This window comes from Mus caroli, unplaced genomic scaffold (genome assembly GCF_978045245.1).
Source record: "Mus caroli unplaced genomic scaffold, Mus_caroli_1 scaffold_12, whole genome shotgun sequence".
Taxonomy (NCBI): domain Eukaryota; kingdom Metazoa; phylum Chordata; class Mammalia; order Rodentia; family Muridae; genus Mus; species Mus caroli.
In genome coordinates this window covers 51,775,835-51,802,689 of record NW_028227267.1, presented here as the reverse complement: position 1 = coordinate 51,802,689, position 26,855 = coordinate 51,775,835, and the positions used below count along the sequence as shown (strand labels likewise).

Sequence of the window (26,855 nt, the reverse complement as noted above, 5' to 3'; positions counted from 1 at the left end):
ACTTCAGCCTCAGGTCTGACAGAACTTTGATCCGGACCCCCTCCTTAGCATGACCTCAGTTCCTAGAAAGGAGAAAGTGGGTGGAGCCAGTCTTTCCCGCCCCTACCAGAGGACAGCCCCCAGAGACTGGCCTCTTGACAGGAGGGATGAAGCAACCCTCTTCCCCTTTTCCCAGAAGCTCAGCCCCGCCTCCCCTCCCCTCATAAACTGCTTACCCGGCCCGCCCTACACCTTCCACTCGCGTGGCTACGTCCAGCCTGTTGGTCCCGTCCCAAACGCCCTGACCTGCTCCACCCGGGCCGGGGACCCGGTGGTGCCATCACCAACACCGCTGCCAGGTGAGAGGCTCCAGTTTACACCAACCTCAGTGCTGAGCCACAGCGGGCCTTCGCTGTCAAGGGACACACAGCCCAAGCCCAGAAAGGACCGATCTCCAGTGCGTACCTGCTGTGGGCTGAGACCCAATTTTCCTGGGGCCAATCTCTGCTTACGCCTGCTGTGCCATCTCCGCAGCCCTGCCTGAAGTTTGTCCAGACCTGAGGCATGTGGGGGAACTCTGACCCCTATGCCTCCTACCTGCTGTTAAATAGTCCTAGAAGCTGGACCTCTAAACTGAGAAGCCAGCGGGTGGAGAGACCGATATATACAGGGTTTGGAGGTGTTCTCTTAGGCAACTGTGCATTTCCTCAGATGGATCTTCAATGGTTTCTCCACTGGACATCTGGTTTTTAGTATGATTTGAGAGTGTCTATAGCAAGGTGGAGAGGAGGTTTTTCTCTGCAGTATGAGTTGCTTCTTCTGGGTGACTGAATAGGGTCTTTGGGGCATCTCAGGGTTAGAATGTGATTATCCCAGTCACCTAGCTGGTACTGAACCAATTTCTCTGGGTAGAGTTTCTGGGTGGGTAAGATAGACATCCCAGGCACAGGAGATCTGAGTGAATGAGCACCCTCTGTCTCTTCTACACAGGCACAATGGAAGGTCCTCGCTCAGACGTGGGCCGCTGGGGCAGGAACCCCTGGCAGCCCCCTACAACACCTTCACCGGAGCCAGAGCCAGAGCCGGAGCCAGACAGACGCTCGCGCTCCCGCCGAGGAGGAGGCCGCTCCTTCTGGGCTCGTTGTTGTGGCTGCTGCTCGTGTGGGAACAGAGGGGACGATGACTGGGGACCTGAACCTTCTGGCTCCAGAAGCCGAGGGACCAGCTCCCGGGGTAGGGACTCTCGGGGTGGCCGAAGACCCGAGTCTCGGGGCAGTGGTGTAAATGCAGCTGGAGATGGCACCATCCGAGGTGAGATTACACACCTTAACCTAGAGCTGAGCCTTTATGGAACCTAAGGTTTATCCTGGCATCTCTAAAGGAGCTTCTGAGACTTCTGAGGAGGGACTGGGCTCTTCGTGAACTCTTCACTAACCCAGGGATGTGGTTTCACAGAGGGAATGCTGGTTGTGACTGGTGTGGATCTGCTGTGCTCACGATCAGACCAGAACCGCCGAGAGCACCACACGGATGAGTTTGAATATGATGAGCTGATTGTGCGCCGTGGGCAGCCCTTCCACATGATCCTTTTCTTGAACCGGGAATATGAGTCCTCTGATCGCATTGCCCTTGAGCTCCTCATTGGTGAGTGGGACCTGGAATGGGAAGGGTAAAGCCCCCAGACTTGAAGGGCTGGTGTTAGGTTAGAGAGGTCTTTAGGCTCCTCCCCGGCACTCCTCACCTCTGCCAAAAGAGGCTGGTGCTGGATTCATAGTGCTCCCCTAGTGGTGCTTTCAGAAAAGATGTGGTCCTACAGTTTCCTCAAGCTGGCTTTCCACAAGCCTCCAGAGGCAACTGTGTTTCTCACAGTGCTGGCCTCTGTGTCTCCTTCAGCATGGTTGACTCCATGTCTCCATGTGCCCCTCTTTCTGGGTCTTGCTGGTTCATCCCTCTAGCCCCCATCTATCAATCTCTCTGCCTTTTTATCACAAGGCCCAAGGCAGGTGCCTCCCTCACCATGTTGCCTGGTGACCGTTGACTGCTCAGGCTGGTGATTATACAGCTGCTGGGGGCGGGTGACTCTTCTAACCCTTTGATTACAGCCCAGCCATGCACACCCCAGCCTCTAATTTCCCAGGTACCCCTACCACCTCCAGAAATGCTCTGGGCTCTAGAAGCTGTGACCCCAGAGAGCCAGTCTGCCCTTTAGTATCTGGAGTGTTCTTTCCTATGGGGCAAATGGACTGGACTCAATTCTCTCCTTTTAGTCCTTTTAGGACAGTGGTGACAATGGCCCCAGTGTCTCCTCCCCACTTGAGTTCATTGTCGGGGGAAACAGGTTTGGGATGTTGGACTGGGGTTCTGCCCTGACATGTGGGAGAGCATGGGGCGGCCACCAAGCTGCCCTAAGGAAGATTGTCACAGACTGGTGTGGTAACCCTACTTAGGGACACATAAATTGGCTCATAGACACTTGGGTGGGGCTGAATGAATTCTTAGTCTCTCTCCCACTTCCAGAGCAACTCTCTCACTGCCTAATTGCTGATCTTGTTACTCTAGGAAACAATCCAGAGGTGGGCAAGGGCACCCACGTGATCATCCCAGTGGGTAAGGGAGGCAGTGATGGCTGGAAGGCCCAAGTGACTAAGACCAACGGACACAACCTAAATCTACGCGTCCATACCTCTCCCAATGCCATCATTGGCAAGTTTCAGTTCACTGTCCGCACCCGCTCTGAAGCTGGAGAGTTCCAGTTGCCCTTTGACCCCCGCAATGAGATCTACATCCTCTTCAACCCCTGGTGCCCAGGTAAGCCAGCCGGGGTCAAGAGCAGAGGGCAGGTGGGTCAGGGCTTCCTTTCCTGAGATCCAGGTGGGTGTCTGGACATCTGGTCATAGGAAAAGACACCCTCCCATTAGAGAAGAGACTGATGCCCAGTAGAGAAAAGAGACCCACCCTCAGTTCTGATAAAGGGTCCTGGCCACAGCCAATCTTTCTCACCATCCTTACTTAGAGCAGTCCGATCAGGCTAGAAGCATCCCCAGTCCCATCCCATCCCCCCTTGCCCCCCCCCCCCGCTTCCGGTGGGGATGAGTCCTGCAGACCTGGCAGAGGGGAAGGCAGGGCCCTTGAAGAAAATGGATAGGATTTGCAATTTCTTTTCTGGGGATACAGAGGACATAGTGTATGTGGACCATGAGGACTGGCGGCAAGAATATGTGCTTAATGAGTCTGGAAGAATCTACTATGGAACAGAAGCACAGATTGGCGAACGAACCTGGAACTATGGTCAGGTATGGCTGGGCTCACATTCCTTCCTTCCTTTCTTTCTTTCTTTCTTCCTTTCTTTCTCTCTCTTTCTTTCTTTCTTTTTTTTTTTTTTTTTTTTTTTTTTTTGAGACAGGATTTCTCTGTGTAGTGTTGGCTGTCCTGGAACTCAGTCTGTGGACCAGACTGGCCTTGAACTTACAGACATCTACTCACCTTTGGTTCCTGAGCGCTGGGATTAAAGGCACACGCCACCACTGGTTTTGCACACTCATTAAAGGAAGATAGAAGTGAGGGACATGGTGGACCGACACTAGCCTTTGGTTTGAGCATCACTTGAGGAGCTGTCGTGACCTCTGCCCTCCTGCCTTCCAGTTTGACCATGGGGTGCTGGATGCCTGCCTGTACATCCTGGATCGGAGGGGGATGCCATATGGAGGTCGTGGGGACCCAGTCAGTGTCTCTCGGGTCGTCTCTGCCATGGTGAGCACCCCTGTATCTCTAAGCCCTATCTGTGTCTTCCTGCCCTGCCCTTTATGGATTTTCCATCCCTGTCCCTGAAGAGATTTTCACCCCTTCTCCCTCCCCTCCCCAACCCCCCTGCCTCCCCCCCCTCTATCCCACCCCACCTTTCATTGTTTCTGTCCTGGCTCCTTGGAATGTAAGGCCAAACCCCAAACTTGGCACACCCAGTGTTCACATTCCAGTGTTACAGCAGATAGGTTGGGGGAGGGGTGGGCGGGTTTAAGTTGACCTCTCAAGAGGTTGCAGTGTTAGGGGCTGGGGAATCCAGAAGGTCCTAAGCACCTCCCCAAATCCAGCCACACCCTATCTTTTCCTGGGCAGGTGAACTCCCTGGATGACAATGGAGTTCTGATTGGGAACTGGACCGGTGACTACTCTCGAGGCACCAACCCCTCAGCGTGGGTGGGCAGTGTGGAGATCCTGCTTAGCTACCTACGCACCGGCTATTCCGTCCCCTACGGCCAATGCTGGGTCTTTGCCGGTGTGACCACCACAGGTAGTAGAGGGAATGGGCCAGGAATAGCCTGGGCTCTATGAGGAGGGAAGGGTTCTATTTCTGCCCAGCCCAACTATGGCTACAGGATAGGGTGCCACTAAGGGTGGATGATAGCATGACCTTAATTATTATTAATTAGTGTCTGCAACTGAGAGGCCTAAGGGAGAGAAAGAAGAGGCCATAGTCCGGGTCTGTGTCAAGCAGGTGGCTTTGTAACCCACACTGCTTTGCAGCCCAGAGGACACCTGGGTCTTCTGACCCCTAACTGTGATGGTGCCTCCAAGCTTGGCAAGTTCAGCACCCTTTTCTTCCTGCGGATGCCGCACACACAGCCAACCTCCGCCCCAGCCCTTACCCCTGGCTCCTCCACAGTGCTCCGATGCCTGGGCTTCGCTACCCGTACCGTCACCAACTTCAACTCTGCACACGACACAGACACCTCCCTCACTATGGACATCTACTTTGACGAGAACATGAAGCCACTTGAGCATCTGAATCATGATTCTGTTTGGTGAGCACAGGGTGAGGGGTGGCCTGCCATGTGCCCTGAAGGTGACCTGAGGCTTGAGTGCTGAGGCGTGGATCGGGGCTGGGAGGACCTGAATGGGAACCGCAGGCCCAGAGCCTCCTCTGTGCCCCTCTAGGAACTTCCATGTGTGGAACGACTGCTGGATGAAGAGGCCAGATCTGCCCTCAGGCTTTGATGGGTGGCAGGTTGTGGATGCCACACCCCAGGAGACCAGCAGTGGTAAGGCAGGCCTTGCCCGGAGCCTATTCAGAACATCTCCAGCTCCTGTATGTTAGCCCCGGTCTTGGCTAGACAGCCAAATCTATAGTTCTTTGTATGGATTTATCAACTGAACCACCACAAAGCCATTAGTTTATTTTCCTCTCTTTAACTACTTGACTTAATTTATAATGGCTAATATACTGAGATGGTTCAAAAGTCAAAAGAGATTCAAGAATATTCAGTAAGAGGTTTCCCTTTCCTCATAAGCTTATTATTCTTACTTGCTTTTTTGGCTTGTTTGCTTCGCTTTGCTTTTTTTGAGACAGGGTTTCTCTGTGTAGCCCTGGCTGTCCTGGAACTGTCTCTATAGACTAGGCTGGCCTCTAATTCAGAGTACTGGGATTAAAGGTCATACCACCACTGCCCAGTTCTTACTTGCTTTTTAATTTATATATCCCAGATACAATTAATTAAAAGACACACATACAGAGAGAAAAGTTATGAGTAATAAATGTGTGAATGGAGGGACAAAACAATATTGAATTGAATAAGATAAAATGTAACAGTTCCGTATTTTCCCTTAGATGTCTTTAAAGTAAATTTCTTTTTTTTTTTTTTTTTTTTTTTTTTTTTTTTTTTTTTTGGTTTTTCGAGACAGGGTTTCTCTGTGTAGCCCTGGCTGTCCTGGCACTCACTTTGTAGACCAGGGTGGCCTCGAACTCAGAAATCCACCTGCCTCTGCCTCCCGAGTGCTGGGATTAAAGGCGTGCGCCACCATGCCCAGCTTTAAAGTAAATTTCTAAAGTAAATTTCACCCAAAATCTTTTCATCAACCTTGGTCCATCAGAATTTCCAGCAATAAGATCTAGTAGTATGCATCTATTCCTGCCTAGTCCTGGCTTTGAACCTGGGGCTTTGAGCATGCTCAGCATCCATTTTTCATTCTCTACTTCAAAAGTTCCCCTGGTAATTCTTATGGACACCCATGTTTGGAACAAACCTCCATGCCAATGGAACACGTGGTAAATGGCGGCTCTGAGAGGCAGAATGGCTTTGTCTGGGTTTCCAGCAGAATGGGTCCTAGACCCCCTTCCTTTTGTTCCCCTGTTCACTGCATTCATGTGCAATATAGAGAAGTCAGGGCTCAGACAGAAAACAGCTCTGTAACTGTCAGACCTGACCTAGGCGACAATACCTGTCAGCCGTTTATCTCTTCTCGGCATCCGAAAATGCTGCCTCCATAGCAGGAGCCCTGTTCTTTGCTCTGCCCTCGTGACCTCCTCTCCCTCTGGCCGCGATGCTCCCTCCAGGTTACTCAGCCTGTCCCACCAGCTACTTCCTTCTCTCCTCCACCTTCCTAGAGTCAGACATTTCCCAGAACCCTCCCTGTCAATCATCTATGTAAAAAGGTGTCCTGTGTTGCATAACGTAGCAATGCTCGCCGTGGACCTGGAGACTTGAGCTCTGGTCCGGTCTAAGAAGTAATGGGGTAGGTGTCAGGCAGGGGCCCTGACAGGATGGCTAGGGCTTCGCTCTACCACAATTACTTCTTTTTTTTTTTTTTTCCGAGACAGGGTTTCTCTGTATAGCCCTGGCTGTCCTGGAACTCACTTTGTAGACCAGGCTGGCCTCGAACTCAGAAATCCGCCTGCCTCTGCCTCCCGAGTGCTGGGATTAAAGGCGTGCGCCACCACGCCCGGCTACTTCTGAGATTACTTCTTAGATGAGTGATATTGGCAAGGAAGTACCTTACACCTATGTGTTTTGTATTCTGTGTGTATGTGTGTGTGTGTGTGTGTGTACTATAGACCATATGATGTGGTTGGGAGGATTAAATGGACACTATGTAGCATGTAGCATGCCAACAACATTACAGCTGCTAAGTCGGTAGAAGCTTTTTCCAGCTGTCTTATAAGGCCTTGGCATCCATCACACTGGCTAGGCCTGTTTCCCCATCTGCAGAAGGAGGCCAGAGAGTTAGGTGTTAAGGCTCTTTCCTGTTAGATAGCCCTCACTTCCTCTTTACACTTCTGTCCCAGCCTGCCCATTTCAGCCAGCTCGCCATGGTCCATGGTCCTCGGTAGGGAGCCCTCCTGAGTATACGGACAGTCCCTTCTTGCCCTCTACCCTTCTCATTTCCCAATCAGGAAATCAGAGAGTGCTGCAAAGCTGAGGTGTTTCTGAAGGGGTGCTCGATGGTGCTACCACTGCTCTCAGCCAACCAGAACCATTATCGGTCCTGAATTGACTGTGATGAGAGACTGGGGGAGGGTGTCCTGCACTCTGAGATTCATGGTCAGTGCAGCCTGCAGAGAAAGTGCTAACAACCTGGTTATCAAGTTGGGCTGTCCGCAGGTCCCTCCCACTCCCACCCTGCTGTTGGAGCCTCGTGTGGCCTCTGACCAGACCACAAGAGGACTCCTTGGCCTTCTTAGACCCATCACCTGCTTCATTTCCTAGGCATCTTCTGCTGTGGCCCCTGTTCTGTGGAGTCCGTCAAGAATGGCTTAGTCTACATGAAGTATGACACACCTTTCATTTTTGCTGAGGTGAGGGCTGGGCTCTAGGTGCCTCCTCTAGCAAACAGTCTGAAGTGACCAGAGCCTTGGCTTCGGTCCTGAACACTCTGGTCTTGACTTCCCCGCTGACTGACTAGCTGTGTAACCTTGGGCAAGTCACTCATTCTAGAGTCGTGGTTTCCTCAGCTATAAAAAGGAGATAATAATGGCTGCCTCGCTTCCTGTCCTCAGGATCAAAAGAGATAATGGATATGGGGCTGCTTCATTAGTTATAAAGCAAGCGAATACGCACAAGGAATTACTGTTATTACTGCCAAAATGGGCTACAAGGAGCCTCCTAGGCAAGCTTCTTCCCCTGCTTTCCGAGCATGGCGGGTTGGCCCTGCCTGCAGTCCCTAGAGTTGAGGGAAGGTACTGGGGTCTCGCTCGCCTGTCTTCCTGGCCCTTCAGTCCTGCTGACCTTTGCTCACCACAGGTAAATAGCGATAAGGTATACTGGCAGCGGCAGGATGACGGCAGCTTTAAGATAGTGTACGTGGAAGAGAAAGCCATTGGCACACTCATTGTCACAAAGGCGATCCACTCCAACAATCGAGAGGACATCACCCACATCTATAAGCACCCAGAAGGTAACATGCTCCCAGCCCAGCCCGCTCCTGGCTGAGGGTTCCCACAGAGCCTGTGCCTACCCCAGCCAGAGCTCAAACGCACCTTTGACCTCAACCCCCAGGCTCAGAAGCAGAGCGGAGGGCTGTGGAGAAGGCGGCAGCCCATGGCAGCAAACCTAATGTGTATGCCACCCGGGACTCCGCTGAGGATGTGGCAATGCAGGTGGAGGCGCAGGACGCTGTGATGGGGCAGGATCTGGCTGTCTCTGTGGTGCTGACCAATCGCGGTAGTAGCCGACGCACTGTGAAGTTGCACCTCTACCTTTGTGTCACCTACTACACTGGTGTCTCTGGGCCTACCTTCAAGGAGGCCAAAAAGGAAGTGACATTAGCCCCAGGAGCCTGTAAGTGGTCTTTTCTCAATCCTGTCCCTAGATGGTATTCCATCTACCTAGATGATGCTCCCACCCCAGCCCTGCCCCTAGATGGTGCTCCCACCCCAGCACTCTCCCTAGATGGTGCTCCCACCCCAGCCCTGCCCCTAGATGGTGCTCCCACCCCAGCACTCTCCCTAGATGGTGCTCCCACCCCAGCTCTGCCTCTAGATGATGCTCCCACCCCAGCCCTACCCCAGCCCTGCCCCAGATGGTGCTCCCTCCCAGCCCTGCCCCTAGATAGTGCTCCCTCCCCAGCTCTCCCCTTAGATGGTACTCCCTCTCCTGCCCTGCCTCTGGGTATCTAAGTACTATGGCTTTCACGTGGGGGCCCTACAGCAACAGGCAGCAGTTCTGGGGAAACCTTCTGGGGAAGAAGGCCTGTGATTACCATGCATTTTCTTCCCAGCGGACTCTGTGACCATGCCTGTGGCCTACAAGGAATACAAGCCCCACCTTGTGGACCAGGGGGCAATGTTGCTCAATGTCTCAGGCCATGTCAAGGAGAGTGGGCAGGTACTAGCCAAGCAACACACCTTCCGTTTGCGCACCCCAGACCTTTCTCTTACGGTGAGTGCAGCTTTCTGGGACTCATGGGGGTGAATAGAGACCCAGAGCTTGAGGCTAAGGAAAACTGTGGGAAAGGGGAGCACGCTAAGCCTGAGACAAGTTACCCTGATGAACCTTTTCGGAGAAGGTTAAGGTCCAGATCTGGCCTTAGTTTCCTCATCAATAAAATGGGTTCTCAGGTCCAATTCTATTTCATATTCAGATTGCAGAATGAATATGAGTTGCCTCCTCGAATTTTGAGGTAGCTTCTCTGAAGGACTGAAATGTGGAACTTGGCGAGATTTCAATCCAAAGACATTTCTCCCTTGGGTACAAACTGTGGGCTGGCCAGGGTCTCTGATGAGGGGCGGATTTCTCTCTCACTCAGTTACTGGGAGCAGCAGTTGTTGGTCAGGAATGTGGAGTACAGATCGTGTTCAAGAACCCCCTGCCTGTCACCCTCACCAACGTCGTCTTCCGGCTCGAAGGTTCTGGATTACAGAGACCCAAGGTCCTCAATGTCGGGTGAGTCACCCAGGCTGCCCTGAGCCTCGGTTTTGCTTCTCTATTTTGGTCAGGACCCCACGGAGCAGTTTGGGGGGCAGCTGGCAGTCTCTGGCACCTCGGGCTAATTCAGCCCAACCAGAGTTCAAGACTTGCTGAGTGCCTCAAGTTGTGCTGTGTCCCTGCTCTACCTCACCTGTTAATTAGGGAGCTGAAACTCACATGGAAATCATTAGCAGCCCATCCCTAACACTTGCCAAATATAGAAGTGTTGACCATGCACTCTCTCGGGAGGATTATCTCATTTGGAGATCATTCAGGCCCTTTAAAGGGCATTAGAGACCATCATATAATTAAAAGGGGAGCTTCGGAACTCTAAAGACTTAGGTTCAAGACCCTGCTCCACTGCTCCTGACTAGGTCTCTTCAGTCAGGTAGGCGCCTTCTTTTCTTCTAAGCCTGTGTGGGCTCACTTGTCCAGGGAAGATAGCCACAGCCTCTGGTTACTTAGTCCAGCCTTTGGTATAGCTAGTCTCCACTGTATGAGTGGGAAGGCCAGTGGTCACAGCCCACAGCTCAGAAGGGCAAGCTTTCCCCTTCAGTGACACAAACTACCCAGGGTCTCTGCTTGCTGTGTGGTCTGTGCAGTGAGAACTGAGCCCTAATCCTCAGGCCCTCAGCTACCTTGGATCTGATCTCCACTGGGTGAGGCTCCGGACCCAATGAGGGCACTCGGCACTTATGTTTCTGTGCCTATTGCTGTCACCTGGCACAGACATGTATCACTCACTCTTCTCAGGAAGAGCGTGGAGGGAAGAAAAGGCAGAGGAAGGCAGTTTTCTCCTGACAGGAGTGGTCTCCTGTTCTAAGGGAGGGGCTGTGAGAAGGTGTAGGGTAAAGGCCCCTCGCCTACCTTTCCCTTCATACCTTACACTGGTAGCCACTACTTTTGTTATGAGGCCAAAGATGGGTTTATTGTCTTGTTCTTTGGCCTAGCCTGGGACTCAGGGGTTGTCACATCACAAAGTAGCACAAAATAAATCCTATGAGGGCCTCTAGCAGTTCAGATGACAGGGTGTAAGATGTGCCCTGGGACATTCCCACCACAGTGGAAGGGAATTTTAGGCTCCCTAGATGCGTGCACCCTTGCCAGGCTCAGCAGCCCCTGTGGCTCTTGGGCTGCTTCTCCCCCAACCCCCCACCAGAAGTACAGGACCACTGTGCTTGGTGCAAGGAGAGGTGGCCTCTTTCTTCTGTGGACGGCTTGCATGGTATCTACCCTACCCTCATCCTCTCATCTGAGGGCTCCGGATTCCAAGCTGGGTGTTACTATGCCTCTCATTTACACATCAAAGGCTGTGGTATGGAGCTCAATTATACCACCAGGTGTGACACCCCAGCCTGGTGACTGGCCACTAAACAAACATTCCAGGACTCACTCCTCCAGCTGACTGTGTCACGGAGAGGCTGGAAGTTCTTGGGAATTTCCCCCAGAAGCAGAATCACACTCTCTCAAAATCTTTAATGGCCTCTATTCCTTCTCGAAAGGTGGGGTTGACTTTGGAGACAAGGCCAAAGCCATTTAAAGATGAATTACCGAGGAAAACAAACAAGGAGATATTAATGTCTGTATCATTTAGAAATTACGCATAACACAAAGGAGACATAGGTGCCCGTACCTGCCTGTGAGGGATGGAGAGGGATGGAGCAGGAGAAGGAGGAGGAGCCAGAGAGCTGGAGTATCAGTTGCCAAGGACAGTTTCATTGCCAGCAGTTAAGGATCAGCCCAGCTTTAGGAGCTGACTTGTTCTCAGCTTAAACTCAAAAGCAGGGGTGGAAGCCAAGGCATGGTGGCACACGCTCTTAGTACCACCCCTTCAGAGGAAGAGGAAGACAGATCTTTGTGAGTTGAAGGCCAGCCTGGTCTAGAAAGTGAGTCCAGGACAGCAAAGGCTCTGTTACACAAAGAAATCCTGTCTCGAAAAAAACAAACAAAAGCCAACCACCACCAACAAGAAGCGATGCGGCAAGGGCCTCACCTGAGCTACCGGAATGAGTCTGGGGAAGATTTTGACATTCCTACTTTGAAAGTAGACAGCAGTTTTTTGGGGGGTGCTGAGGGCAGAAATAATATTATTGGTTGTAATATAAAAGCCAGCTTCTGAACTACAACAACTCACAACTCATTTATAGTAGACGTTTGAAGGCTCCTGTAAGGCTAAGCAACTGTCCATCTATAGAGAAATGGGGGAAAACTAAGAACACAGAGGTGTGGCCAGTCAAAGCATAACCTGTTAAATTATAGGCTTAATTTTGCTTCCTGTCGGAACACTTCAGAAAACATCTGACCACCTCATCTCACTTTGATGCATGTCTGTGTTATGAACCAGCAGCAAGTGGGGGCCAAAGAAGTAGCTTGTCTAAAGCCACGCAGTTAACTAGTGGACTACTAGTCAGGTCCAGGGACTCCTCAGAAGCAGCCGCCGAGCTGAGGGTTTTGCCCCAAGGAACGCTCATCTTCAAAATTAGAGGTGCCAGCTCGTTCCCTAGGCAGCCCACTTCATGGGGTCTAGGGCCAAAAAGGAACCCGAAGGCAAGCGTGGGTTGAATTGGCAATCGGAAGTGCAGGTTTAGGAAGAATTGGGAGATTTTCTAAAAGCCATGAATAGACTCCATATAAATGCAACTATGTTCATACTTAAAACGCAGAGTGTCAGGTGGGATGGTAAATGCCTGTAACTGTAGTACTTGAGAGGGTGGAAAGTTCAAGGCTAGCCTCAGCCACGTAGGGAATTTGAGACTAGTCTAAGCTTCTTGAGATCCCCTCTAAAAAAACCCAATAGGTCAAAGAATAAAGTATGTAGGTTGAAGGAAATGCCCAGAAAAAGAAAAGATTGATTCTCTTGGGGACAGGAGGTGCTGGGGTGGGGTGGTGAGCTAGGACCTGGAGAATAAGGATGGAAGTGGCAGAGCTAAGAGCTCAGAGCAGGGCAGGCATGGCCAACCATGCAGAGCGAGGTGGAGGTGAGTTTGTGTGAGGAGAAGATTCTCGGTGGGGCTGGTCCACGGGAAGAATGGTGGGGGTGATGCAGCTGCGCCAGGGTGGGAGCTGAGTCAGAGTGAGCCTGTATGTCAGGTTAGGGAGTTGACTTCTCTTTCAGTAAGCACCAAGGATGCCCAACCCTTGAGGGATTTAGTTCACTTCCCAGTGATTAGCAGCAGGCTAGGGAAAAGCTCAGAGGAGTCTGGAGAACCCGTGACTGTCACGGGTGTTCGGGTATATATTTTCAGAGCTCCCTGAGGAAAAGGCACAGGTGTTGGTGTCACACTTTGGTGTCACACACATGTACACAGAGAGATATGAGAACACATGTCATTTTAGAAATGTCAACTGTCCTTAATTGGGACAACCTTTTTCCTGGATAACAAACAGCCTTCTGTTACTTCAGAACATAAAGTTGTTCCTTCTTTGTGAGGACAACTGGGCAGATTTCTGGCAAAACTGAAAGCATTTGGGATCCCTGTTGGGCCTCCAGGTCTTGCTCTAAAGTGCCCTTGGCCCTGACATCCTGGTGAGGTGGGGTGCTTGAGATAGGGCAGCAGTGGAGAGAAGAGCAGTCCAGGCTACTGTGGAGAGCATCAGCAGTCTCCATCCAGGTGGGAGAGGGAGGGAGGAGGTGAGGTGCTGGGGAGGCTTTAGTGCAAGCAGCTGGGTGTGTAGGTGCCATCAAGCTGTGTGGAGGTGGCCCAGGGTGGAGGCGGCCGCCGGGCAGAGGCTCTGTCCGGGTTGTGGGTGTAGATTCCAGCGGAACCCAGAAATACCTGTGTGACTCCACCTCTTGCTTTTTCCTTCCTGGCCACTCTGGTTCAGTCCTTGCTTGACTCTACCCATAGCCAAGGTTCATGACACTGTCTCTGTCTACAGGGACATCGGGGGTAATGAGACAGTCACACTGCGCCAGACGTTTGTTCCCGTGCGACCAGGCCCCCGCCAGCTCATTGCCAGCCTGGACAGTCCACAGCTTTCCCAAGTGCATGGTGTCATTCAAGTGGATGTGGCCCCAGCCTCTGGAGGCAGCGGTTTCTCAGATGCTGGAGGTGACAGTCGCTCTGGGGAGAACATACCTATGGCATATCGAGGTGGAGCTTAACCCTGGGCCAGGAGCAATGGGACTGGAATCAAATGAACAAGGACATTGCCCCAAGATGGGGCCCCACCACAGAGTAGCTCCCCAGGCTCAGACAGTAAGACTGGGGCACCTGGGGAGGCAGTTGCTCTTCACTTGTGCTGATAATAAACTGTTTTTTTTTTTTAAATAAAGATGCTGTTTAGTAGTCCTGTCTGTCTAGACCAAGAAGTATGGAGTCACATTGTGCTGGAGGGTTTTTCTTTTCTTTCTTGGTTTTTTGTTTTTGTTTTTGTTTTTTTGTTTGTTTTGGTTTTGGTTTTGGTTTTTCGAGACAGGGTTTCTCTGTATAGCCCTGGCTGTCCTGGAACTCACTTTGTAGACCAGGATGGCCTCCAACCCAGAAATCCGCCTGCCTCTGCCTCCCGAGTGCTGGGATTAAAGGCGTGTGCCACCACTGCCCAGCTAGGTTGACATTTCTTGAGGCTCTAATTCTGAGGATTGTGGCTGAAAGGTGCCATCTCAGTCACCCTGGAGATAAAGCATGCTTAAATTGATAGCCACCACACCTAGCCCAAACTGTATTTTCAAATATTCTTGTCTAAATTAGGCGTGATAGCACAGGCCTGTGATCCCAGTTACTTGGGAATTAGGAGGATCTAAAGTTTAATACCTGCCTGAGTTACAGAGTGAGTTCAATGGCAGCTTGAGTAACTTAGGGAAACCGTGTCTCAAAATCAGGAGTGAAAAGAGCTCTGAGATTATAGTGCAGGAATAGAGGACCAGGCACAGTGTCTGCCTGGTGCACTTAAGGACCTGGATTTAAGGTCCTTGCACTAGAATGAAAAAAAAATCTTGCAGAACTGTAATAGAAGTAATTATGTTCAGTGTTGGAAGTATGCAGATAAAACAGGGGACAACAAGGTGGCTTTATAGGGAAAGATGCTGCTACCAAGACTGACAACCTAAGTTCAATCTCCAGGACTCAATATTAGAAGGAGGGAGCCAGTTCTGAGTCTCACAAGTTGTCCTCTGACCTCCACATACACAGCTTGGCAGCATTCAGAAGGCTAAGGCAGGAGAATCATGAATTTGAGGCCAGCCTGCGCTACACAGCAAGACCCTACCTCAAAACCAGCAAGCAGTTAGACATGATGCCACACACTTTTAATCCTAGCACTCACAGGGCAGAGGTAGGTAGATTTCTGGATTTGAGGTGGCAAGTTTCAGAGCAGCTAGAGACACATAGTGAATCTCTGACTCAACAAACAAACAAGCAAACAAACAAGAGCGAGAAGATAAGATGAGAATTTTGCTTCTGGGCCACTTTCAGATTCTCCTGAACCTCTGTGGCTTCAGCCTTCTCTGTTCAGTCACGGGGCGCTGGGTAAGTAACTCGGGGACTCCCTGAAGTACTTTCTTATCCAGCTAGACCTTCTACACAATATTAGCCATCCTTGTGATTTTAAGGACCACCAGCTCTCAAGCTTGCTTATTTACCACCTTCTTGTACCTCTACTAGGTATCTGATGGACACTCCAGATGCAATATGACTAAAAATTAAATTCCTGTCTCTCCACCATATTCTCCTGCAGCCACCCCTATCTCTGTAAATGATGGCTCTGCTGTCCCCAAATCCTTGCACTGGAAATCTTTTTTTTTTTTTTTAAGATTTATTTATTTATTTATTTATTTTTGGCTTTTCGAGACAGGGTTTCTCTGTGTAGTCGTGGCTGTCCTGGAACTCACTCTGTAGCCCAGGCTGGCCTCGAACTCAGAAATCCGCCTGCCTCTGCCTCCGGAGTGCTGGGATTAAAGGCGTGCGCCACCACGCCCGGCGATTTATTTATTTATTATATGTAAGTACACTGTAGCTGTCCTCAGACACGCCAGAAGAGGGAGTCAGATCTCGTTACGGATGGTTGTGAGCCACTATGTGGTTGCTGGGATTTGAACTCCTGAAGAGCAGTCGGGTGCTCTTAACCGCTGAGCCATCTCACCAGCCCCTGGAAATCTTGAAGTTACATTCTTCTGCATGCCACCATCAGTCTGGGCTAACTGGTGGCTCTTTCTTTACACACCTATGCCCTGAAGCTGACTGTGCCCGCTGCATCTGCAGCTAGCAGCTGCCAGCTATTCTTCCATCCTTTCCCCAGATCACTGTGTTGACCTTCCTGGTTATTCTCCCCCACTTGCCCTTTCTTTGTTCATCACTCAGCCACCATCGGAATACAGTGAATGGTCACATCAACCCTCTGCTCAAAGCCTAGCGTGCTTCAAAGCCCGGCTCTTCTGGCTTGTTCCTCTGACCCGCACCTTCCTGTCCTGCAGTCTCAGTCCTGGTCTGGGTTTTGCCCTTTGGCTTTCTTGTCTGTGCTTCTGTTTCAGGAACCCTGTGTGACTTCCTCCTCTACTGGAACAAGTCCTTCCCCCGGACATCTCAATGTCTTGCTCCTTCACCCCTGTTTACTCTTTGTGGTCCAGGTTGGTGGGACCCTCCTTACCACTCCATTTAAAAACACCTACATAAACTCCTTCTTCCTGTCTGTTCCTTTTCTCTGTAGCTCACGGCATATATCCAATTCTTTGTATGGTAGACTTGTTAGCAGAGTCTCTTTTCCCAGTCTGCCTATCACAGTCCATGCTTCAACCTTGCACTCCTCCTGCCCCAGTTCCCCAAGTGCCATTTAAAAGCTCACATATCTGGCTCAAATATTTATTTTTTCCTTTTCAATTTATTTTATGTATGTATGTGTGCACACCATGTGTGTTCCTGGTACCTGTGGAGATCAGGAGAGACTGTCCGGTGCCCTGGAACTGGAGTTGAGGCAGGCTGTGAACCACCATGTGCTACTGGGAACTGAACACTGGTCCTCTATTAAAGCAACAAGTGCTCTCAGCCACTGAGCCATCTCTCCAGCCCCCATGCATTTTTCATGGAATGTTATGTGTAGAGGGATTTTAATCTAGCCACATGGCTACTCTGGCTGGAGTACAGACATGCCCTTAGTACATACTTATAATCCCAAACAGTGAAGGTAAAGTTAGTTTGCACAAGGAAGCACCAAGTTTGGAAGTGATGTCTGAGTGGCAGAAAAAGTGATGAATCAGAGAAAGATTTGACAGAACAGGGTATATCCAAGTCTGGTGAGAACAGATAGGAAAGAGAAGCAGCACAGAGGAGAGAGGGCAGTTTTACTGGGACAGTCATACAGACACAGGCTGCAGAGAGAGAACAAGCCAGACACATGTGAAGAAGGAGTGAGCCAGAGAATGAGGAGCCAGAAGATTAGAACAAATTGCCAAAGGTAGTGGGAAGCCGAGCAGCACAATTTAGTCGGAAGCTGAAAGAAGCCAGTCTGAATCAGTCAGCATGGAGAGGAGTCCGAACAGCTGAGCTGACCAGCCAGTCAGAGTTCAGAAAGAGCTAGGAAGGGGAGATTATTCAGCAATAAGTCTCAGAGGCTGAGAACATTCTAGGCCTAGATTAGATAGTACAGAGTCTAGAAGCTGCCAGGACTAGACCCAGGTTAGCAGACGACGCAGTCAGCTTCCAAGATGACAATTACATCAGGGGAATAAAAGTTACTCTTCCAGTTACGTATTCATGGCCTCAGGTGTTTCATAGTATCAATTCAGAAGTGAATAAAAAAAGAAATTAAAAAAAAAAAGAGGGCATGAGTGATCCTAGGTATGGTGGGGGAGAAGATATGAGGAAGATCTGAGGGAGAGCATAGCCAGAGGCAGACACATCCGGGAGAGTCCAGAGAAACATGACCCTGAGAAGAGGTCAGAGGAAGGCAGGAAACTGAAAGACCAAGAGGCCAGGAAAGTAAAGGGTACAAAGGGCCAGGGTAGCCAAAATGGCTGGATTCTATAGGGAACAGCTGCAGGGGGAAGGGCAGCCCAGCCCCTGGGCTGGAGAAGTCAGGGTAAGGAATGGAGTATGCCAGCCATACCCTGCAAAGGATAGGGACCGAGGGACACTAGGAAAACCTAGAGGCCGGGTTTACTTTGATAGGCTAAACAGGTACCCCAGTTAGCTGTTTGTTCTGGATTTGAGAATTAACAGTAAGCTTACTCTAAATTAGCAGTTTTCACATGACTTTAAAAGTAATTGATGTAGCTGGATGTGGTGGGCATTCCTTTAAAACCAGCCCTCCAGAAACAGAAATGGGAGGCCAATTCAGCCAAGGCTACATAGTGATATATGGGTTTTGTTTTTGTTTTTAAAGCAACTAACTTTTTAAAAAAAGGAACAGACTTATTTTCTGATGATTTTTTAATGCTAAGTAATATTAAAATGTTTTAAAATATCCAAAAGGCTCTCTCCTCCCTCTCTCTCTCTCTCTCTCTCTCTCTCTCTCTCTCTCTCTCTCTCCCTCTCTCTCCCTCTCTCTCCTTCTTCTCATCTTCCTCCTTCTCCTCCTCCTCCTCGCCCTCTTCTTTCTATGGGCTTATCCCTTTTTCCCTCCTTCCTCTATCCCCTCCCACTTCCCCATGGCAACTTCTTTGATCTTGGTCCTTGGAGCCAATGAACTCATCCACCCAAGAGCAGCTTCCCAACTACACACACACACACACACACACACACACACACAGAAGGGCCAGCAAGATGGCTCAGTGGGTAAGGCACTTGCTGTCAAGCCTGACGCGTACTGAGTTTGATCCCCAGATCCTCCCATGGTGGAAGGAGAGAACTAATACTTGCAAGTTGCCTCTAACCTCCGAGTAAGTGCTATAGTATGCACATGACCCTCACACATACTCAAAAGTATCTATAAAGGAGCCAGAAGATGGGACGGTAGGATGGCACATGACTGCCATCCTAACATCTGACAGACAGAGGCAGGAAGATTTCAAATCTGAGGCCAGCCTGGGATACATAGCAAGTTCCAGCTCAGTCTGCACTCAAAACCCTTATCTTAAAAATAGATAATATAAATAAAAAATATATGGGATGATGAGCGGTTATGTGCACATGCTGAGATTATTTTATGTGTATGAATGTTTTGCTTACGTGTATGTATTTGTACCATGTGTGCTCATGCCTGGTGCCCTTAGAGATCAGAAGACGGCATTGGGTCCCCTGGAACTGGAGTTACACATGATTGTGAGCCACCATGTGGGTCCTGGGAACCAAAGCTGGGTCCTCTGTATACTCTGTATGATTGATTGGCTTGTGAGCAAAGTCTCTTTTCACAAGCTGCGCATCATAGTCCAAGCTTTAAGTGCCCTTAATCACTGAGCCATCTACCGAACCCCCAACTACTAAGAGACTTTTATATAAGAGGCTAGAGTAGCAAAGGATGACTTAACCTTAGATGTGTGTGGCTCTGTCCCAAACGTCTTCATTATGAAGACCGCTCACCAATGTCATGAAAAGAGCTCTGCATGACGAGAACTGATCTGGCCATGGAGGTGAAAGGACGCCCAGGATGCTAAGGGGCCTAGAGAGTTCCTAACCTTCCTTGTTTGAGCAAGAGAGCTACATGGAGGCAGTTATCAGAACAGGCCAGGGGTATACCAAAATGGTTAGCATCCTTGCATGGCATAGGTGATGCCCTAGGTTGAACTCATGGGCTACAAAAGGGGGAGGGGAAAATTCCCAGAAGCAGAGGACAAAGGGACTATCCTCGTGTGTAAAGAAACATGAAGACATAGTACACTGGGAAGATGCAGTGTGCTGAAGGCTGGCGTGTAGGCATCCGGCAAGCACAGCGGCAAGGGATAAATAAGCTTGAAGACAGCCTGGCCAGGTCAGTCAAAGTTCTTTCTGCAGACTGTTTTGAGGATCTCTGTGGCAGAGTACTTGCCAAACATGCATCATGAGGCCCTGGGTCCAATCTCCAGCACTGCAAAAAATTCTCTTGCGATCTTTTTGGGAATTTGGGCCTTAGTGTGTGTGTGTGTGTGTGTGTGTGTGTGTGTGTGTGTGTGTGAGAGAGAGAGAGAGAGAGAGAGAGAGAGAGAGAGAGAGAGAGAGAGAGAATCTCATGTCACACTTGGTTGGCCTGAAAGCCAAAGTGCTGGAATTACAGACAGACTACCATGGCTGTGTGAGACCCCGACTTAGAGCATTTCTCCCTGGAAGGTAAAGCCCCTGGATGTTCCCCAAGCTTGTTTTTCCTGATCTCTAAAAATACAGCCAAAAAGAAGCTCTTTGTTCTCTATAGCCAGCAAAAAGCCTTTTTGTTTCTGAGCCTTACAGCCAGAGATGTGATAATTGTAATTTTACCAAGGACATAAGGAAGAGAAGAACACTCCTTCCAACTCCTCCCAATTCCTCAGCTAGCTGTTAAAAGCCCCCTACTGTTACTGCTCGGGTCGAACTCCCCTGCCCTGCATGGCTTGAGGAGCTCAGCCTCAGCTAGCTGATAATAAAACCTCTTGCAGTTTGCATCAGGTGTGGTTTTCTCTCCAGTCATTGGGGTGCCGGCCAGCTCATCCCAAGACGTGAGCGGAGGCCCAGCTTGGGGGGGGGGGAATCTTACAGCTGGACTTTCTTCCAGTGCAAAGAGGACCTTTAAGTTAAGGATGTATGGTCAGTTTTTCAGTCCACCAGATTTTTTTTTTTTTTTTGGTTTTTCGAGACAGGGTTTCTCTGTGTAGCCCTGGCTGTCCTGGCACTCACTTTGTAGACCAGGCTGGCCTCGAACTCAGAAATCCGCCTGCCTCTGCCTCCCGAGTGCTGGGATTAAAGGCGTGCGCCACCACGCCCGGCGGTCCACCAGATTTTAATGAAACCAATATGACAAAAAAAAAAAAAAAGGAATAAAAAAAATGAAAGCATCTTTGGGCTGGATATAGAGTGTAGTCCCCTTAGGGTGAAAGACATCAAACCTGAAGTAGAAGAAATAGTAAACAAGAAGGGTGGCCTTAGAAGCAGAACTGATTGGTGATCAGTTAGATTTCAGAGGAGGAAGGACAGAGGTAAGGGCTCTGGCTTGGCTGTCTAAACTCATCGTGCAGTGAAGACAGATGATATGCACACTATATGGTGCCCAGAAAGAGGAGCAGATCTTAACAGGGAAGAGGACTTGGTTTTCCGTTCATAATAGAAGCAACTTAGAAGTTACTGTGGGGAGCAGATGAGTCCTGAATGAATGTATATGGTTTGACATGAACACAGCCATGCTAAGGACCTCAATGCCTCAGACTCATGGAAATGGCAAAGCCTTCCCCAGCTCAGGTTCAAGGAATTGACAGACTTCCCTTGGGCGGGGCGTGAGTGCTGAGCATGCGCAGAAAGTACTAGTCCCCATGTCCTCTGGGACAACTGCAGTAGGAGACTGCTTCCGTGTAGAGACTCCTACAGAGATTTGCTACGCATGCCTTTTTGTTCAGCTGTATATAATTAGTCCGCCTCCGGGATCCATAAAGAAACGCACTGGGTTTCTGGGTTGCTGTTACTGTTGGTGCGTGTCCATCAGAGCACACCGCCCACCAGATTCCAGCCTTTCTGTACTTGTGTCTGTGTTTCCGTCCTTTCTTCATTCCCTCAGTGCCCCCTTCAAGTCGATCCCTGTGCCGTAGTGTGCAGCAGTCTCTCAGTAGCATCACCACAAGAAAGAAAAGCACAGAAGGCTGGAGACAGCTTAGCAGGGGAAGTGCCTGCCAAGCAGGACGGAGGAGCTGAGTCTCATCCCTAGAGCCTGCAGAAGCAAGGAAAGAACCAATTCCTAAAAGTGGTCATTTGACTTCCACACAGACTCTGTGGCTTGTTCACACATGTACCCAACGCACACAAACACACACACACACACACACAGAATAATAAAATTAATAAAAATGGAATGAACTTCAGGTCAACAACTCTATGTAGATTATCAGAATTATGAGCACAAGTCAGGTGTGGTGGCTCACATCCGTAATTCAAGTACTGAGAAGACTGGGGCAGGAGGATGACCATAAATTCAAGGCCAGCCCAGGCTACAAGGGAAGGTCCAGGCTAAATTGAGTTATAGAGTGAGACTCTTGTCTAAAAAAGAGAGGAAGAAAAATGTGTGAGTGCAAGGCAAACTGCTCTCCCCAAACTGGAGAGGAGGAGGAAGATGCAGAATCACAGCAGCAGGAGAGCAGGGATTCCGTGGGAACCAGTAACACATGAAATACAAGAGACAAATAGTTGGATACTCCACATAAATAACATGAGTTCTAGTCTCCAGGGCCTGGGTCCATTCTCAGGGGCCTCCACGTCCACAGCTTTGCTTCTGGAAGCTTTCCCAGCTACTCAGTGAAAACTATAGGAAAGTCCACTAGGCTTCCCACTTTTCTCCTTCTCCTTCTCCTTCTCCTTCTCCTTCCTTCTCCTTCTCCTTCTCCTTCTCCTTCTCCTTCTCCTTCTCCTCCTCCTCCTTCTCGTCGTCGTCGTCCTCCTCCTCCTTCTTTTAGTTATGGTTTCATTATATAGTCGTGACTGGCCTGAAACTCCCTGTGTAAACCAGGCTGGCCTTGAACTCCGAGGTCTGCCTGTCTCTGCCTCCCCAGTACTGGGACTAAGGTGTGAGCTACCAACTGTGACTTTAGGCTTCATTCCACTCTTTTCCCCCCAGTTATTTATTTATTTATTTATTTATTTATTTATTCACTTTACATACTGATCACAGTCCCCCAGTCCAACTCCATCCCCCTCAACTTCTCCTCTGAGAATGGGGAGCCCCCTGCCCAGGTACCAACCCACCCTGGCACATCAAGTCACGGAAGGACTAGGCACATCTCTCTCACTGAGGCCAGACAAGGCGGCTCGGTTAAGAGAACAGGATCCACAGGCAGCTCCCTGCTCCAGTTGTTGAGAACCCATATGAAGACCAAGCTGCACATCTACTACATCGGTGCCAGGGCCTAGGTCCAGCCCATGTATGCCCTTTGGGTGGTGGTTCAGTCTCTGGGAGCCCCCAAAGGTCTAGGTTAGTTGACTGTTTGGTTTTCTTGTAGAGTCCCTATCCCCTCATGGTCCCTCAATTCTTCCCTCACCTCTTCCATGAGACTCTCCAGTTCTATCTGATGTTTGGCTGTGGGTCTCTGCATCTGTTTTAGTCAGCTACTGGGTGGAGCCTCTCAGAGGACAGTTACGTTAGGTTCCTGTTATAGTCCTCATTAATAGTGTCAGGGATTGGTGCTTGCCCATGGGATGTGTCTCAAGTTGAGCTAGTCATTGGTTGGCAGTTCCCTCAGCCTCTGTTCCATCTTTGCCCCCCTACTTCTTGTTGACAGGACACAATTTGGGTCAAAGATTTTGTGTGGGGGTCAGTGCCCTTATCCCTCCACTGGGAGTCCTGCCTGACTGCAGGAGGTAGCCTCTTCAGGCTCCTGTACAATAAAATCCTGTACAATAAAAGAACTTCTGGAGCTATTATTCCACTTGGAACAAAGTCTGCCCTCAAAAGAAACTAACTCTGGGGCTGGAGAGACTGTTCAGTGGTTGAGAGCACTGGGTGCATTTCTAGAAGACTGGGGTTCAGTTCCCAGCACCAACATGGAGGTTCAGCCATTTGTAACTCCAGTTCCAGGAGATCACACACCCTCTGCTGACCTCTACAGACACCAGGCTCACTTGGTGCACTTACACATATAACATAAATAAATCTTTAAAAAGAAAGACCAAAGAAAGAAGAGATAAAGAAAAGAAAGGGAGGGAGGAAAGGAAGGGAAGGAGGGAGGGAAGGAGGGAGGGAGAAAGGAAGTTAGCAAGGAAGGAAGGAAGGAAGGAAGGAAGGAAGGAAGGAAGGAAGGAAGGAAGGAAGAGATTTAACCAGCTCAAGTCACTAAAAGTCCAGTTAATCTGGAAAGGGAGATGTTCCCAGCTTTAGCTCCTCCCACCCTTTACAAGGGAAACTTAAATCCAGCCTACTCTGGCTTTCATGTTTACCTCTAAGGAGACAAGGGGAATATAGGGGCCTAAGAAACACTTGTGAAAGTCGCAGTTCTCAGCACAAATTCTAAAAGACACCTGCATAAGTGTAGGACAAGAGAATGCTCCCAACCCCTCCCAGACTCCTTTCCACCCCCTAATCACAAGAGCTCTTATAGGGCTGGTGAGATGACCCTGCAGGCAGAGCCATTGGCTATGAATTGATCCCTCGAACCCATGTAAAGGTGGGTGGAAAGAACTGACTTCACAGGTTGGTCCTCAGACCCCCATATGTTCATCGTAGCATACGTGTACCCAATAATTTTAAAGGACAAAACAGAACTCTTGGAAAGTAACAGGAATATAAGAGAAAACCTGAACATGTTGGATGTTCAGAAGTTTTTAGAAGTTGGGCGTGGTGCTAGACATCCACAACCTCAGCACTGTGGAGATAGAACTAGGATGGAAAGTTCAAGGCTATCCTCAGAACATAGCCAGTTCCAAGCTAGCCTGAACTACACGAGACTCTGTCTCAAAGAGGGGTTGGGGGAGATGGCCCAGCAGTTAGTGGTTTAGAGTGTTTGCTGCTCTTGCAGAGGACCAGGGTTTCTTTTCCAGCATCCACATGACTGTAGCTGGTCTTTGGCTACTTTGTGGATTCTTTTTTTCTTCCACCCTTCTCCACCCCCTTTCTACTTTTTCAACCCCCTAATATGAGATAGGAGAGACAAAAGGATAGAGAGGGGGAGAAAGAAAGAGATACCTGAACAAAGTCAGGAGTTGAAAAGGGGCTGACATTATTGTTAGACGACTTCTTGCTGATTAGGGATGTCAAGTTCCCAGGGGAAGTTTGATGTTCCCCATCAGGATATATAATTTCTTCTTTTTTGTTTCTTCTTTGTGCATGACTACTTAACAAACTGTGACCAACGACCCAGCACCTCTGCAGCGCTAGCACTTACATATCCCCTTAAAAGTCCCCAGAATTTCAAATGTCAAACAATTGCAGAAACCTCGTGCAGCTGTTAGAGCTGCTGTGGACAGTCGGAAGCAGCCCCACATCCCACTCCCGGGACTAAAACAAAAACACATCCTATTTCTCTGTTTTTGTAAAGAAACCAAAACCCTCCGGGTGTGGGGGTGCACGCCTTTAATCCCAGCACTCGGGGAGCAGAGGCAGGCGGATTTCTGAGTTCGAGGCCATCCTGGTCTACAAAGTGAGTTCCAGGACAGCCAGGACTATACAGAGAAACCCTGTCTCGAAAAACGAAAAAAAAAAAAAAAAAAAAAAAGAAATCAAAACCCCAAACTACACATGTCACAACACATGTCAATTCCCAACAGTCTGTGGCTCCAGTTAAAAGGATCAGACACCCTCTTCTGGCCTTCATGGGCACTAGGCATGCAGGCAAAACACTCAATACACATAAAATAGAAACAAATAAATCTTTGAAAAGAAGGGGGAAAAAACATCAGAAAACAGTGAAAAGAAAGTCTGCCAAAGATCAGCTTTGACACTAAAGGGGAAACCAAGGCGTTCTGAAATTGGAGTTTTGACTAATACCAGCTATCTGTGGATGGGTTTTGGGTGGTGTCTGCTGATAGCAGTGGACAATTTATGGGATTAGCACTGCTGATGGAACAAAATTTAATTATCTGGGGTGGGCAAGAATGCCCGGAGAGAAACTCTGAACTCTTGTTAACTCTGAAGAAGCTGGAGGAAAAGAAACGGATAGAGAGAAGGTCATACACATGTGCGTGCGCGCATGCACACACACACACACACACACACACACACACACACACACGCACCTTGTCGGCGCCTGACCACATGCTTCATCAATTTCACAAGTGCACAAATGTTGGGCTTTTGTTTTGTGCTTACACGGGAATTCACACGTCCACTGCGGGTCCCTGTCAACAGTTGTTTTTTTGAGTGGCCAATAAAGAGCCAGCAGCCAATGGCTGGGCAGGGAGACAGAGGGGAGACTTTGAGGATTTATGGAGAGAAAACACTGGACAAGGTGAAGGAGAATCGCCAGGGCAGAAGGTAGGAAGAGGATACAAACATGAGGGCTGTGGAAGACAGAGACCCAACCATGGAAGACTCAGGGAAAAGCCGCCTCAGGAGCCATCTCCCATTGGGCCTTGGGCAGCAAAGATAAAGTATAGGTTTTCAAAAGTAATAACTCAAGAATACTGGAGGAGAGTGTGTTAGCCACATGGAGGTTCAGGAGTGGCCCAACCATTAAGCTAGTTCAGGCATATTAAAAATAACTCTGCACATTTGTGTCTTTCTTTTGGGGCTCCAGAATGTTGGGGTGGGTGGAATTATGCCTCCCCAGTCTTGAAGAGTGGATTAGCAGTCTTAACATTCCACACATGCATACACATATACCTACATACGTATGTATGCTCATAAATATAGATAGACATAGAGACATGTACATTTGGTGAATGGAGCAGAGACCCAACAGCCACACTTTTTTTTTTTCTCTCTCAGCTTTTTTATACCTTCTTAGACAAAAGTTCTCTTAGACAAAAGTTCTTTATAAAAGTACCTCACAGATAAAATGTTACACAAAAGAAAGTTACAGAAGTTGATAGTAAGTTCAAAGCAGTGTTTCATTTATAACCTCATTATAAGTTCAAAGCAACAGTTTCACATGGCCTTCTTTTACCATGGTGCACACCTGTGGCTGCATCCTTGGACCTAACCTAGAACGAATGTTTTTCCTTGATCACAAATACGTCTCAAGCCTATTTCTCTTCTTAGTACAATTTATAAAAGCTCATTGTTTTCCTTATTATGCGGCCTTTACTTACTATTCTATGAGGAGGGGGCACATTCTATTCTGGATTCTAGCATCTTATTCTTGCATCTTTCTGGCAAAACAACTAAAGCCATCTCCTTAAACTTTCTTCCTAAAATTATTTTAATCAAATCCGGAATGCTATTAAGTCATTAATTCATCTAAACAGCATTAATTCATGAAAGTTCATCTTCATGTTGACCTGCAGGAAATTTGCCCAATGGGGTGGGCTATCACCCAGGAAGTAATCACACCAGGTTATAGGCAGTGAGGGTCTCCCAGAGTCCACTCACACCAAGCCAAATAAACGAGGATTATGGCAATGACAAACATGAGAAAACACATTAGTAGCAAGAAGCAATCCTGGGACGAAGTCTCTGGGGCCATGACTCACCAGAGAGCACCCACTGTAGTCAACAAGATGGAGGGCCATCTCCAGGGAGCTCACTTGC

At 49.1% G+C, this 26,855-nt stretch overlaps 1 protein-coding gene across 2 annotated transcripts; it reads left to right on the top strand.

Moving 5' to 3' along the window:
- Positions 1 to 220: 220 nt before the first annotated feature.
- On the top strand, positions 221 to 13,945 carry Tgm1 (transglutaminase 1). Of its 2 annotated transcripts, none has more exons than XM_021181634.3 (15): positions 221 to 338; positions 970 to 1,290; positions 1,435 to 1,623; positions 2,539 to 2,787; positions 3,154 to 3,272; positions 3,622 to 3,729; positions 4,093 to 4,267; positions 4,640 to 4,778; positions 4,912 to 5,015; positions 7,458 to 7,546; positions 7,992 to 8,145; positions 8,247 to 8,528; positions 8,968 to 9,128; positions 9,496 to 9,632; positions 13,536 to 13,945. In XM_021181634.3, exons 2-15 carry the CDS (start codon positions 975 to 977, stop codon positions 13,759 to 13,761), a joined length of 2,448 nt encoding a protein of 815 aa, XP_021037293.1. In that variant the 5' UTR covers positions 221 to 338; positions 970 to 974; the 3' UTR covers positions 13,762 to 13,945. The 2 variants fall into 2 exon arrangements, with proteins under 2 accessions (XP_021037293.1, XP_021037294.1); XM_021181635.3 differs by having other exon boundaries at positions 221 to 436.
- The last annotated feature ends 12,910 nt before the right edge of the window (positions 13,946 to 26,855 follow it).